At 40.1% G+C, this 15,119-nt stretch overlaps 1 protein-coding gene across 1 annotated transcript; it reads left to right on the forward strand.

Annotated features, from left to right (window-relative positions):
* Positions 1-10,245: 10,245 nt before the first annotated feature.
* Positions 10,246-13,723, forward strand: LOC134818216 (uncharacterized). The gene is made up of 5 exons (XM_063827663.1): positions 10,246-10,477; positions 10,628-10,749; positions 10,871-10,984; positions 11,151-11,336; positions 11,484-13,723. Exons 1-5 carry the CDS (start codon positions 10,345-10,347, stop codon positions 12,120-12,122), a joined length of 1,194 nt encoding a protein of 397 aa, XP_063683733.1. The 5' UTR covers positions 10,246-10,344; the 3' UTR covers positions 12,123-13,723.
* Positions 13,724-15,119: the final 1,396 nt, after the last annotated feature.

Consider the following 15,119-nt stretch of genomic DNA (forward strand, 5'->3'; position numbering starts at 1 on the left):
TCCGGTTGTTACAGAAATGTACACATATTATATATGCGTGACCCGTACACATTAAATATTCAACAGAACTCACCGACTACTACTAGTTTGAGGGAAGGTTAGTTAGTAGTACAAGTAGTTCCTGCTTACTAGTGGGAGGCACTGCACTTTCAATCCTTACAGAGTATTTTTATTTCTGCTCAAATGTTTATCGGAAGTTAAAACTCGTGTTAACTCCTGTTACAACTTTCTCTTTATAATTTGAATTGTAACTTTTCGGCTGGCTTAAGACGTAAAACCATCCTTTATGTATGCTTAGTAAGCATTGCTTACTGTTACTGAAATCGTGCACGTTTATTTTAATGCCATACATGATTACATGATCCCTAGTGGCGTGCTCAATCTTGACTTAGAGCATGCTCTGTCTTGCCTCCTTAGGGCTCTGATACCCTGCTGACTTGGGTGGCACACTTCACCTGGGATATCAGGATATCAGGAGCGTACTCTTTATTGTAATCATGAACATGCTATATCTTGTCCCTGCAGCTGGTGACTCTCTGCTTAGCACACATTTCCTGGACGGCACTGTGACAGCTCCAGGATCAATGATAATGTCCAAGCACGTTATCTCGTTAAGGTTGTGGTATAGTCCTCTGTAGTCTGTGTGTGTGCTGCTGTTTGAGAGTTTTGTGTGTACTTCCTTGACCTTGGTTTGGTAGTTGCCCTCGTGCTCTCTCTCTCTCTCTCTCTCTCTCTCTCTCTCTGATCTCTCTCTCTCTCTCTCTCTCTCTCCGATATTTCCAGCTCTCTTTTTATTCACTTTTATCTCTTTATACCTTTTTCACTACTCGTATTACTGAAGCAGCACATGATATTATAATTTCACCACAGTCCACTAAAAATGTTGTTTCAGAGTGAGATTGGCTACTCAGAAAGCTTGTCAATATCCTTTGTTCTGTTTTTAACTATATGTATCAACTCTCTCTCTCTGTCTTACAATCACAACCACGATCAACAGCATCACTCCTCGTGACGATCACAATCAACATTTGTATCATGTATCCCACAATATTATGAATTGAATATTGTTGACCAGGTGACTCTAAAACTCACCTCCGATTGGTTCATACCAGGAAGCATCGGGCACAGATTCAAAGTTTTCCCACGCGCAAGTACATCTCGCTAGTATTACTACCGTCCAAGATATGTCCAGCTTATCACAAGCATGTTGCAGCCCCATTATCATTACCACTATTATATTATGTGAGGAGAATCCCTCTCTCTCTCTCTCTCTCTCTCTCTCTCTCTCTCTCTCTCTCTCTCTCTCTCTCTCTCTCTCTCTCTCTCTCTCTCTCTCTCTCTCTCTCTCTCTCTCTCTCTCTCTCTCTCTCTCTCTCTCTCTCTCTCTCTCTCTCTCTCTCTCTCTCTCTCTCTCTCTCTCTCTTTCTCTCCCTCTCTCTCTGCTCAACTCCTTTATGTCATTCATTTATGTATTGCTTGTACTTCTTTGCGATCGATATTATGAGATGCTCGAATCCGTTGCGATTATTATACATGCTCTCGTATATTATATTATATATACTTCAAACTTACTTGTTTTTTGTCGCTCTTCGTACTGGCCCAGCCCTAAACAAATAAAGCTTTTTTGTGAATTTTCTGCATGATTAATAAATGTTACATCTTTTGTAATTTCTATCTGGAAATCCAGATAATCTGTTCTATATTACATTAGTTACGTAATCATGATTTTCTCTCTCTGCTCTCAGTCACACACACTCTCTGTGACATGATGGTCACGTGTTAACCTGTAACACTCTGTATGTTTCGAGCCTTAACCCTTTTATTTCCTACTACCACTCCATACATTTCTACATTTCACCGCGGATATCTTTCACTTTGAAACGTGCCCCTCAAAGTACCCTACTGATCATGTGTTCTGCCACGTGATCAGCCCGTTACCCAGTAACGACATGCGATCATCACCACGTGATACGGACCCTCAAAGGGGGTCTAAAAATACCTCCCCAACTTCCTGCTGACTCTAGACTTGGGTAACGGTGTACCGTGGGGACTGTGAGATTTTTGAGGGCTTGCTCTTTTATTCCTGTCGTAATTATCCACTTGAGGTCCATATTCACCGTGGGTTAGGGGTGAAAGTTGCAGGGAACATCCTGGATTAATTTGTCACCTGTGACAATTGACACGCCTATAATAGTATGTGTGGTGTACCACAGCATTACTTTGTCATTGTTCACTCTAGCCTCTAATATTGTAATATCCGCTTTTCAGGGCTGACCAAAATTTGAGGTTAGGGAAAGAGAGAAAGGTATGTTACTTTCGACAACTTTCAAAGAATCATGACACGTCAGTGCATGGCTGAGCTGTGGTATTATTACGCCATATTTGGGGGTTTGTATATTGTTGGATGTGACCCTGTTCGAAGGAACCCAGTGCTCTGGTCCCCTCCTTATTGTTCCTTGATATATTACAGCTCTGAGCGGTTCATTGTTGGGCAACAAACATTCCACGCTTCCTCCACACTCTACCTGACAGTAACATTGCGGAGGGGAGCAATAACGGTTGGGGGTTCAATGAGCCGGATGTTTTGATAAAACGAGCATTGTGTGTTCCACAGTGCAACCAAAACCTTTGTTTTCATTGTCTAACGGCGGGTAACCGGGCTGCTTCTCCCTCTTTGATAAATGATTGTTTTCTCTTCCTAAGTGTGCTATTAACCACGCTTACTGGACACTGGTGTTTCGTTGCATCCTTGAGATTGTTCCAGTTGGCAATGCAATGTGTCGATAAATTTTACTTTTATCTTTTTGTCTGTTACCGTCCCCGATATTTCAACCTTTTACAGTTCTTCCTCCTCATGCAGCCTGCTTGGCTGTTACAATTTTATCGTCGAATTAAGTGCAATGTGGACACTGCAGTTGTGGTGAACGTAAGATTGCAATCAGGGCCCAATCCACGTGTGCCGGTCTAACTAGGGTAAATTGTGTACATTGTAACCATTCGAATTTTAACACTTATCAGGTTTCCCAATTAGCACGTGCTCACGTGATCCTCTGCAAAGTTATTTTCACGGGTAACGTTAACCGCGCCCCCGTTACAAGCACTGTGAATGATTTAATTATCATGGACGCTGCATTTATTATGCCATGGGAAAGTTTACTCGACTGTTTTCTGATCTCGATCCCCGTTTCTCAAGCTAATTTGGCAACAAATTAGGAAATTAATCCTCATTTTCTTCTTCTTGTATTTCAGTTTCCTGCTTGGATTTAACCGAGGTTTTTACGTTTTTGAACGAGCATTAAACCATTAAATCACAACAAACTGAAGCCTTTGATATCCCGAGTCAGGATACATGATGCTTGACTTAATAGTGGCTCTTGACTGGTCAACTTGTCCCGTGACTTGTGGATATGTGCACAGCTGTGTGTCCTAACATTCCTGACAGCGGGTCTTGTGACGTTTAGACCTATCAAGATGCTAAGTATCGAGTATGTTGCCAGATGACCTGCATTCTCACTGCATTGTTATTGCAACCGTGTTGAGCAAACAATTGACCTCTACTGTCCTGTCGTTGCTTGTAAAGACAAGCATTTCGTCAAATTGTATCACAGCGGATAAGTAGCATTTGACTCAATTGCTTGCACTGTATTTTGTAAACACTCCTCATTGATCATAATAGTAGATTGGTGCCGCTGATTGTGATTGCTCTTTAAGCTTGTTTGATGGTCAAAGTGAATGAACCGTAACATTTCATCTAAACTTTGCCTTTTAGATTAATTTGAAATTTGTTACAATGTTTCGATACTGTAGAAATGTTACAGTATTTGCAACATAAAACTATCGTGTTATTAGGCGTATCAAAAACCGAATCCCGTGACTATTTCAACTGATGAATGTCATCAAAAACCGCATCAAAACTTTAACCCCAACATTTAGTACACCTAATCCTCATCTCTCACTTACCTTACATTTAATTTACTTATAGCGTTCACAGCCCCCGAAAATTCTGGATCATGCGACCTAGTAAATATGGTAATCTAATCTTGAGATCGGAGTGGTGAGGGGGGCACAGCCAGGTTTTAGCGAGCTCCTAGTCAGTGCAGCTGTGACTAAATGTGGCTGAGCTCCCCCCTTTTCCTCCCTCTAAGAGTGGTTCTTAGGTTTGTGAAGTTAATATGGGGCTGACCAACACAACTCGTACACTCACTGAGAGTGATGTTTGCACTCACTGAGGGTGATGTTTGCACTCACTGAGGGTGCTGCTATTTGCACTCACTGAGGGTGCTGCTGTTTGCACTCAATGTGGGTGCTTTTTGCACTCACTGAGGGTGCTTTTTGCACTCAGTGAGGGTGCTTTTTGCACTCAGTGAGGGTGCTGCTGTTTGCACTCAGTGAGGGTGCTGCTGTTTGCACTCACTGAGGGTGCTGCTGTTTGCACTCACTAGTGCTGCTGTTGGAACTTTCTGTTTTACCCTCTTTTGATGTGGGACTAGTCTCATTTCAGTGTGTTTACTGCTGATTGTCGTAGTTACTGGTAATTTACTGGTAGTTAGATCATATTGTTGTGGCTCTGTACCGGCTGTAACCTCACCAGGTTGCGGTGGACTTGCTCTAGTCTGTACATGGTAATTTGTTCTTCTGCTCTTGAGTGGATACGTTTGACGTCACAATTTTGTATCTGCTTTGTTCAATTTGTTGACAAAGTGTGTATCGAACAGTAACAGAAGTATCAAACCTGTAGCAAATCCTACTTTTGACAAGCATCTGTTCTCCTCTCTTTTAAAAGTATTTTCTTAACAAATTCCCGGTCCCACGCTGAACCAACCTTCCTTTTTCTTTTCTACTTCTATCGAACTTTCTAACTTTTTTATCTTGCTTAATTTTACTACTTTCACACCGCTCTACTCTTCAATAGCAAGCAGTACTGATGATAACACCGCTCATAGTCCAGTATGACTGCTTCTACAAAAGTATCTATATCAGTAGTATTACTTTATTACTAAGCTTCATTGTGTTACCACCACCATCACCCGTACTAACTGCTAATTCTCCACACTTTTCCCTCTTTTATAACATCCTTTTGTCAAGTATTGATCGAGAAGCTACTCTATTATCTGTGAAGTTTTTGAAGTGGTTTTACTACACAATTCATTATCTTTAGCAGCCGTGAGAACTACTCCACCGAACATGCAGGAGTTTTATAGCTACTATGATTTACTTATTCTATCCCATATAATATATATAATATCATTGTGTTCTAGCTTCTAGCACTAAAGTGGGGACTCTGCACTGTTCCCCCACTTCTCTATGGATGATTGAATATTGATAATAATAGCAAAACTACGCACGTTTACTCTCCTGCTTATCGCCAGCCATTGTTTAGCAAATAGTCCACTGTTTAAAACAGCCCGCCCAATAGGAAGGGCACGTCTCACCTCTCCTCCAATGAGAAGCCCAGTATTCTAGCACGTGACCGTGCCCTCTGTTCGCTGAGCGAGCGCTAAACGCGCTAATTTTCTCAATCTCTCCGGCATGTATCGGAGGGGGATTTAGCTGTGATTGTGAAAGTCAGGTAGTTTGTGATCTCACTACTGTTAATTTACGTAGTTCTTTCATCGGTTTTAAAGCCGCGTATTCAGAACACATGCATTAGTGAATTGTGGGAACTTTCTTTTTTGTTTCGAGTTAGAGTTTCTGATTTTGTTTCTCTTTGTTTGTTTGGATGCTGGTTTCTTTGGATCCGGTGCACAAGCTACGTGCATGACCTAACACAGCACACAATGAACTCAACAAGAGTCTTCAGTACGTTCTTTGTTCGTGTGCCCTACGATTTGTCTCTATTGATAACCGTCCTTCTTGACAGCATCATATCGTCCGTTGTTGAGTGATGAGCACAGTCTCTCTCTCCCAGTCCCCCTTACCCTCAGTTCCGTTTTGCTCCTCCAGCTCCGCTCTATAAATATCCATTATACGTGCTCCTATTCGGTCCAACCTCAGGGCCGATCATGTAGCGCCACAGAGGACAGTTGACCGGTGAATGTCCTCTCTCCCAGCCTACCCTCCACATGAAGAATTGCGGCAGTGCACTGGAACGAGGGAGGCAGTGCCCTGAGCTCCTGCATATTGAGCATATGTTGGCGTGCAAGTGTTTTGTTTATCCAGGGGTGCGGCTGGGTGTTAGGAGTGTGTACTGGTGCGACTCTAACTCTAATTATCATGCTGTAGAGCTATTGAAGTTGTGTTTGGGTTGACGCTTTAGAGTTGTGATATTATAGTTTAGTTACGACATGCTGGCATTACGTATTACGTTACGCATCATTGAGGTTGTAACTTTTTTTGTTGAGTCTTTGCTGTTGTCTTTGATTTGCATTTTGCTTGGTTTGAACTTTGAATAAATTTTATCGTACATCGTTAATTTATGCAATATGCAGGTGCAATCCATTTTTAACATGCACAGTAATTATAATTTTGATATCTGTCCTTTTATTCCTTAATACCGGGTGATTGAAACATTTTCAGTTGCATATTTGGTAATATTTATCGATTCGACTTGTTAAAATTAGTGGTACACAGATAATGGTTTTGCCAATAGGGGTGAGGTAAACCGTAATTAATGGCGATTAAATTATCCGTTAAAAGTTATTCAAGTCGAGATAAAGTCACGTAATGACAAATCAGCAGATAAAAGCAGCTGGTTTGAGTAAGTTATCGCATCTACACCTCGCAAAATCCTTCCATATTTCCTTGTGTAAATACCTTCCATTTTACCCGTGTAAACTTTAATTCCAGCGATAACGTTATCTCTGTGCTGTTGTGAATGTTAAAAGTTCAGCTGAAAATTAGTGCGAGTCCATTGCTTTACATAATTTAAATCACATCTAGCAACTTCGTAATATATATATGAAAGTTAATAATTTTCGCTTAAATCACTCGTTTCATATTGAATTACTTTGAGGCCCCTCAGCTGTAGTGAATGTTTTATGTTACAGTAGAGTTCGTGGTTTGGTTATGTGGTACGTCCTGCTTCATCCGAATTTTTTAACTTTTAGCTTTTGTGGAGTTTTAGTGACGGAGATGTTTACTATTGTAAACCAAGTTGTTTATCTCAAAATATGGGATTCCTTAATTTAGAGTGTGAATTTACAACAAGGATGGCCGATAGTTAATAATGCTAAGAACAGTGATCTCTGTGATAGCGTTCACTGTAAAGTATTCCTATCACAGCTCAAGTGGTTCCGCCTAGGGGGTCTCGCCTCTCCTCCGCCAATCAGCTTCGAGTATTCCACCTCTCCTCCAATCACAGCCCAGAGATTGGGACCACGTGGCCCCTCTACCCGTGGATCACTAGCAGTAGTTTATAATTGATTGCTGTCAAGCACGATAATCAATGCTGGTTTTCAACTGTACCCTCGCCAAAAACCACTCATTCACTCTTTCACACGCGCCACATATTTTTCTGGAGATGGTCCAATCAACATCCCGGGTTATACCACGTGACCTTTTTCATCCTATCAAAAGTGTTCACGAAGATCACGTGACTGCTGTGAGCTGTGGATGTGGTGATCGTGCTGTAAATCTCCCAGCTTGCTTTGATTTGTTTGAGGTTGCGAGTATTCTCAGACTACTAAACGCAGTTAAGCATGTCCCCACCATTTGATTCTATTAAGTACTTCTTTCCCACCATTAGATTCCACCACCATTTGATTCAACCACTATTTGATTCTTGTCACCTGAGCTCTTTTCAATCACGGTCCCAGGTAGCTGGCACGCTTGACATTCCAGCAAGTTGTTTTTCTAATCCATTCTCAAATCTCAATCTGTAGCTGGTGAATCTGGCTCACATTTCGGAGTTTTGTCACTTGTCAATGAGAACAGTGCGGGACAGCATTGTCAAGCTGTGAATCTGAAGACTCTGTCAACTAATCAGCCAGCCTGTCAAATCAATGAGATAGGAATTGGGAATCCTGGTGATCACCTGATCAATCACTTGATCACGTGTTTTGCTGCCTGATCACGTGTTATCTGTTCCCCTTCAAGCCCTCGTGATTTGAAACCTGCTCCTCTGGTGTACCTATCACGTGATCAGATCTACAAAGTAAACTCAGTCTTCCCGAGTCTCAGATAACAAACCTTGGGAAGAATGTCTCGTCTACTACTGGACACCTTATCTCGGACAGTATAACTAGGTTGCATTCGTAACAAGTCCTCATTATTGTTCGTCACCAGGCGTTTTGCGTTGTTCGAAGAGAAAGAGATTCGTCATATTTCTGCCATGCTGAACGTTGTGGTTGCTTTTGTTTCATTCACACTTTTATTGTAATGTTCATCTTTGCTCGTCACCCGTGGTTTGTACGTGCACGGTAGATTCGTCATTACCTGCTAGATAATGGAAACTTTTCTGATTTTGTTTTCGCTCTTCAGTTTTATTGTTTGATCGCTTCATTCCTTCTTATTATTTAAATATTCATAAGATCGTAATATCCTTGTCGGTACTACAGTCATAACTCGCCAAACCCACTCTTTTCCTACATCTAATTCCACGGTTCCTTTGAACCTTTGTGCACTCCACCTAAATATCCGTTACACATCTCAGATCCTTAACCTGGTGATTAGCACTGGTCAGTGGTCATATATTCTCGATCCTTGTGATCATTGGCCCCCTAAAAATAGAACTGTGTCACCCCCACCACGTACCTTTCAACTTACCCTCTTCACTCTGATCTAAGAGTGTGAAGTAACATGCTCTAAGTTAATGGTGGTGTAGCCAGCTTATCACGGTCATCACGGACGAACGGACGGACTCAGCCATTGTTGCGTATTGTTACTTTGAAAAACATTTCTGTGTGTGCTTACATTCGATTTTGTTGGGTATTTATAGATTTACAGTGTTAACAAGTAGTTGCCTTGTGGTAAGCAAGTTTGTTAAATTTAATGTTTCCTTTGTGTTTACGGCTCATAAATTATCATTGTAATGATTGTCATAATTTCTGATTAATCATTATAATGATAATTATACAATCTTAACCCTTCGAACATAATTGCAAAAAATAAATGAGCTTGAAGACTATGAGGCGTCAAAGTTATTCTTTGTTCACAATACAGCACGCTTATTTCATGCCCTTTATTTCTCCAGAAGTCAAGATAGATGTTTAACACCCGCTTGTAACTGCGATAATCCGCCATTTTAATTTATCATATTATTTACATATCAGTAAGCTAACTTTAGTTTAAACAGACATATTTCACTTGCTTGACAAGCTTGATTTTCTTGCCCTTAACAGTTGAAAGATGCTTGCGCAGAAAAGAAAAGCCTAGATTAGTTACATCTCGAAAGAGATTTAAAACCCAATAGGGTCAATCGTTAGTCGTTACACATGGTAATTAAGTTTAACTTTCTTTAAACGCGTACATTGCAGCTGCTTGATAAACTTGACGAATTTAATTAAAAACTTCGGCTTTTTCTCCAGAAGTTGGACAATAGTAAAGTTGTCCGCCACTCAAGTTGAAGCAGGGAGCGTGATCGATCTCTTGAGAACCGTCTCCAGGATCTATCCCGATTTAGAGTCAAGTGCACGGCCACCCCACTCTTAGTTCTGCCCACAGTTCACTCTCACTTCACTCCCTTTCGGCACAGCTGTAAGTTGACACAAGTTCTCCACGATCACATATTATTCACTGTACATTATTTATGCTAGCTTATGCGATATATGATGTGTTTTTTGTACTCATGATGAAGCCGACTCTTCACTCCTCAAAAGCTTGTCATAGTCAGCATCGTGAGCGTTGCTTGCTTAGTTGACTCCGGTATATATTTTTAGCAGGCCACAGTATAACGTCGTGGTAGTCTTCACACTCTCGGTAACTTAGTGTTGTTTGGGGCGTGTGCTACGAGCAGCACGAGCTTGGAGGTGCTAAGTGTGCGCCACGTGATCAGAAGTGAGGGTCACGTGATCAGAAGTCAGGGTCACGTGATGGGGACTCGTGCAGCGCGCCACAGTTCCGGGAGAGTTCACACGTGTGATTTAGTTGTCTCGGAGCACGTTGGTGTGCTGATATCATAATAACCGTGGGAATTTTGTTGATTGCTTTTCAAGTAGACAGCGGTCGTATAAAGTGGGTGGCATTTTTCATTCTTATCATTCTTGTTTCTTTTCTTGTTCAGGAAACCTGTCCTTAAATTCTAAAAGGATGACTATGTTCTATTGATACTTCAATTTTATTCATTGTTCTCAACAATTCTTATTCATATTTTGCTTAATTTGCATGGCTATAACGCTGTGTCCATACTCCTGGTATACTTAAACTATTAAACTAACCAATCCACCTTTTGTAGCTATACCACAAACCATGACCTCGATGGCTGAGACGTGCATTAAGAAGCCTCCACGACCTTGGTCTGCTGACATAAACTACAAAAGGAACGTGGAACCTGACCAGAAGTGTTACACCACACGCAGTGATGTGACTTACGATAAATACGGTATGTTTCTCTTCTTTCTGATATTATGACTGATAGACTGGGCATGCTCGGTTGTTTGTGGTTTCTCTTTCTCTTGATCTGTGATGAAATATACTGGCAAATTATTTTAGAAATTTATCTGTATCTTTTTACTAACCCTTCTCTTTACAGGTCGAGGTCGCGATCACGGGAAGGTTAAGTCAGGAGAATGCTGTGGAAACGAGTGTAACAGCGGTGTTCCCTCCAACCCACCACCAACACCAGTCAACCCCGTCATCATGAGACCTCCACAGGTAATTATTTAATTTGTCACTGATTATTTAATCAAAAACTTTAGAATATTATCTCAACTAAAGCTTAGTTGAGATAAACTAGTTCATTGTAACATTATCTTACCCTCTTGCTCTCCCACAGTTACCCGGAAGACAGCCTCTGACATCAGATGAAGGACGATGCATTAGACTCCGAACCATATCTCACTCAGCTCCTCCTCTCAACTTCAAAACCGTCTGGAACCCACTTTCTGAAGTAAGTTTCAAAACGTAAATAATTCATGAGACATGTCTTCATTTTTTATGCTGACCCTTCTTCTGTAAGGCAATCGCTGGATCAATGTTTAGTTTTTAATTTAACTGTTAAGCTGTAGAATACATTTCTCATGTGAAACTAAACTAACCCGCCTCCTTCCCTTCAGCGACACCCAGGAAGTGCGTTTGACGTTGTGTCCAGCAGTGCAAGTTCCTCCCGGACATGCAGTCCTGACCAAGTAGAGTCCCGAGCTGAACTGTGCGTTTCTTATCCCGACTTCGACTACGTTAACCCGATCATCAAACCTATCCCAAGAAAAGGAACCAGGACCTCTTTCAAAGTACCGACTAAGGTATGTACCTTATTTTTATTGAACACCTTTTGTTTTGCTACTTTTCTTCTCTTTCCAGTGCTCTATACGTCACTAAGTGTTACTGGTTTGTTTACTTATCTTATTCATTAAGCTTGTAAATCTTATCTAACGGTTTCCTTTCCCCAGATCTCCGAAGACCAGAAAGAAATGCTCAGCTCTGACGAAGAAACGCTCCCTGACCGACTCTTCCGAGAGAACATGGAGAAAAGCAACAAGATCCTTCAGAAGAACATCATGATGCTAGAGGAAGAAGCAGAGGAGGATGAGGAGGAATGCGACGGTGAAGCGCTCACTCTACCAGACAAACTCTTCAAAGCACACATGGCTAAACAAGCGATGGAGAAAGAGGGAGCCCTCACACTTGACGTGAAACCCAAGATCATCACCAAGAGCCTCGGCTCTAAGAACGGCTCGATCAGAAACGGACTCAAGGATAAATTCGTCCTGAAAATCATCGAAAACTTCAACGAACAATCGAACGTCCTGAAAGAGTTGAGCAACATGAAGCTCGACTCAAAAGACGTGAAGCCGAAGAAATCGAAGAAGAAAAGTCTGAGCACGTTAAAGAAAACGTGGTCCTCGATCATGAACTTAGCGGTGGGTGTTCCAGGCGGCGTGGAACACGCTCAAAGTAAAGACAATCTCAGTAACATAACCAACTCAAAACAGAGGCACCTGGACTCGCTGTACTCCGAGTCCATGTACTCCTCGCTCGTTGGCGACATATATAAGAGCAGGAGCACGGCCTGCATCGCGGCTTTGTAGGGCGCTGCACTTTCAGAGCTCTTATATGTGTTGTTTTTTTGAGTGAATTTTGAATATTTCGTGAAAAATTATTAGGAAAATCTTTTTAGGTATATTTGTAATTTATTGTTATGTAATCCTTATGATGATGATATATAATGGTGGATAAATATATTCGATTGATTGTTTTCTAGAAAAATTATTGATGAGAGAGCAAGTTAAAGTTATAAGCTGCCGTAAACGCGGGTTTTTAGTTAAAAACCACCAGTTTTAAATTGATCTAGGACTAAGCACTGACCATGTGAAAATCTATTGCATGATCCGCTCCACAGCTTCACTTAAGTACTATTTTACTATTATGTGGTTAAATAAAGTACTCTGTGATAGCTAATTTTCCCATAGAAAATTCACAACCGTGGCTGAATAACTCGCAGTTACGGCACTGTAACAAGTATATTATAGTATTTGTTAAAGTGACAATAATTGGTGTGTGTGAGTGTGTGTAACACAGGTGGCGTTTACACTGTACGATTTATACGAGTCATATTTTCACACGAGAAGCTGAGAAGGCAATCAAGCATCCTTTCAGGCCGCATCTTTATGTGCATTTTAAACATTTCTTCTCTTTTTTGAGCAATCATTACATATGTGATGATATCGTGTGATGATGCTTTTTATTCTCCTATAATATATTAACGGTCACCTGACAAGGAGGGTTGAAATAGTAATGCCCCGGTTTTTTTCACAAGTCCATTTAGAATTTTGCAGTTTCCTCGTAGTGAAAGCTCCATGATTTGTTGAGTGCAGTTATTGTAGCTCTTGAAGATTATTTGATTTCGAGAAAACCATTCTCTGTGTTTCAAGTTCACGGTAAACGGGATGTTGGTTGTTGACATGCGGTATCCCGTACTGCTGTGACTTGAAGCGATTGTGGTTTGTATAGATATGTTAACGATCCTTATTTTGGATTGAATTTTATTTGAAAAAATAGTGTTTATATTTGATGAAGAGTAGGATCTTTCGATTTAATGTTTGGAAGAGTTTTTTTCCGAAAAATCTTCCCCTGTGTTTGTTATGTTAATGTTAAGTGCCATATGTGAAATTGAATTTTCCCGGCTGATTTTTGGGTTAATCATGTCATGTAGATTTTGGTTCCTGAATTAATGATTTTTGTAATTTTGACATTGCGTGGTAGCTTCTCAAAACTTTGTGGTTGGTTTTCTCACCAACTATGTCCTAGATTAATTTATATTTGTTGACACATAATTGCAGACATTCTTTTAGTAGAACATTTCCTATGGCTCAATGGTTTAAAATTAACAGTCGTCTTAAGATGCACCATCAACTTCATGATATGCACATATTATGTAACGAGATGATTTATCATATTTCCTCGTTATGTTGAGATTTTATGTTTACAACTCTAACTTCTTCCGAGAACATGCATTTAACTTTGATGGTGCATCTCTTATCAGAGTGTAATGTAAAAGGTGAATCGCACAAAATGTATCAATTTTTAGGTTTCAAAATTCATTCAAATGTTAGGTAAATTTAAAATGAATTGCGATTATACTATGATCTAGTTAGCAACTCACATTTCGAAACTTCAATAACATAATATATACTTTGTTTCATTTGTTAAACAGCAAAATAAAAGTACAGCGAATATTACAGGAATAAAAACATGCATATAATTATACTTATTAAATTATATGTGATTATAATTTAATCTAGCTGACCCTAGTGATCTCACACTATTTGGTAAAAGCATTAATATAATATTATGTAATGCAGTCAAATATATGATTTTACCGGCGAAATTTGATAACAAAGGATTTTTAACAGGAGAATGTCCGGAAGTTCCTAGACATAAATCCAAAAATACCACCTCCTTACTAATTACTAACCACATTTATCTTTTATCTTGGCTTTGAGACATTGCATTTGCAGGGACGTCTAACTCTAAGTGGGGAATCGTAACATATACAACTTTTACAAGTTTTAGTTGCTCAACAAGTTTTACTGGGCGGCGCTCAGCCTGTCATTCCGTCTAATCTCTATTATGAACATAAATATAATAGCCTGGGCTCCCCCGGTAAAACAAGTTATGAACAAACTTGCCAGGCGCACCTATTCCTATGCGCGGCGCTCTTTTCGAGCTTCTTGCATTGTGCATGGCTCATATACGTGAGAGAAGCGAGCAATAGATTAGCAAGCTAGCTAGGTAATGAACAAATATATCTACTATTACTAAAATAAAACTTTCAGGTAAAGTCGCTGAGAACCGTTGCGATTATACAACGAATAACACTATAAAAACCGATTTTATTATGAATCGACTAACGCGAATGACTTATAGTTTAAGTTATACTTATAGTTGATTCACGATGTCAATCCTTCGCATCTCGCCGATCTGCATACGGTTGCGAGAAGCATTATTTGATGCGCGCGCGACCCAGTAGTGCATCGCGCTACAATACTTATAGTTATACTTATAGTAGGGGGTGCACGATAAAAATAAACTTGCTCGGATTTTCAAAATTTTTGTACCATTGTTTACTGTGAGAATTTTCACGGTACCAAATTTGTCATACCTTTTTGGAATGATCAGTGAGTTTCGCCTAGGTGCCATATTTGATGGTGCGCGGCTTTAGCAAGCAAAATTGAAAATTAGGTGTAAAAGTCGCGTAATTTCAAATTTGCAATTTGACGAAATTCGTTGATTTGTGTCGTATTATTCTGTCAAGTCTTCGGTTCCTGAACATGAATCATGCTGAAAATTTGTCAGAACCTTCTAATCATACTTAACTACCGAACCTAATTCAGTTTGGAGAGATTGGCCTTGATTAAGAAGTCTAAAAATGATAAAATAGGTATAAATTCGTTGATAACTCAAATTCTAACCATCGAAATTGCTCAAACTAATTATTATTAAGGTTCAGTAGAACTAAAACATAAGTGTTTACGTAAGCTGACCAAATTCAAACAAAATTGTTATATGGGAAGTATTATAACTTT

The sequence above is a fragment of the Bolinopsis microptera genome, chromosome 7 (genome assembly GCF_026151205.1).
Source record: "Bolinopsis microptera isolate Bmic1 chromosome 7, MBARI_Bmic_1.0, whole genome shotgun sequence".
NCBI lineage: Eukaryota > Metazoa > Ctenophora > Tentaculata > Lobata > Bolinopsidae > Bolinopsis > Bolinopsis microptera.

Coding starts and splice junctions, on each gene's coding strand:
- LOC134818216 (XM_063827663.1), top strand. CDS start 10,345: ATGACCTCGATGGCTGAGACGTGCATTAAGAAGCCTCCACGACCTTGG. Junction 10,478..10,627: donor TGTGACTTACGATAAATACG/GTATGTTTCTCT, acceptor TTCTCTTTACAG/GTCGAGGTCGCGATCACGGG. Junction 10,750..10,870: donor TCATCATGAGACCTCCACAG/GTAATTATTTAA, acceptor GCTCTCCCACAG/TTACCCGGAAGACAGCCTCT.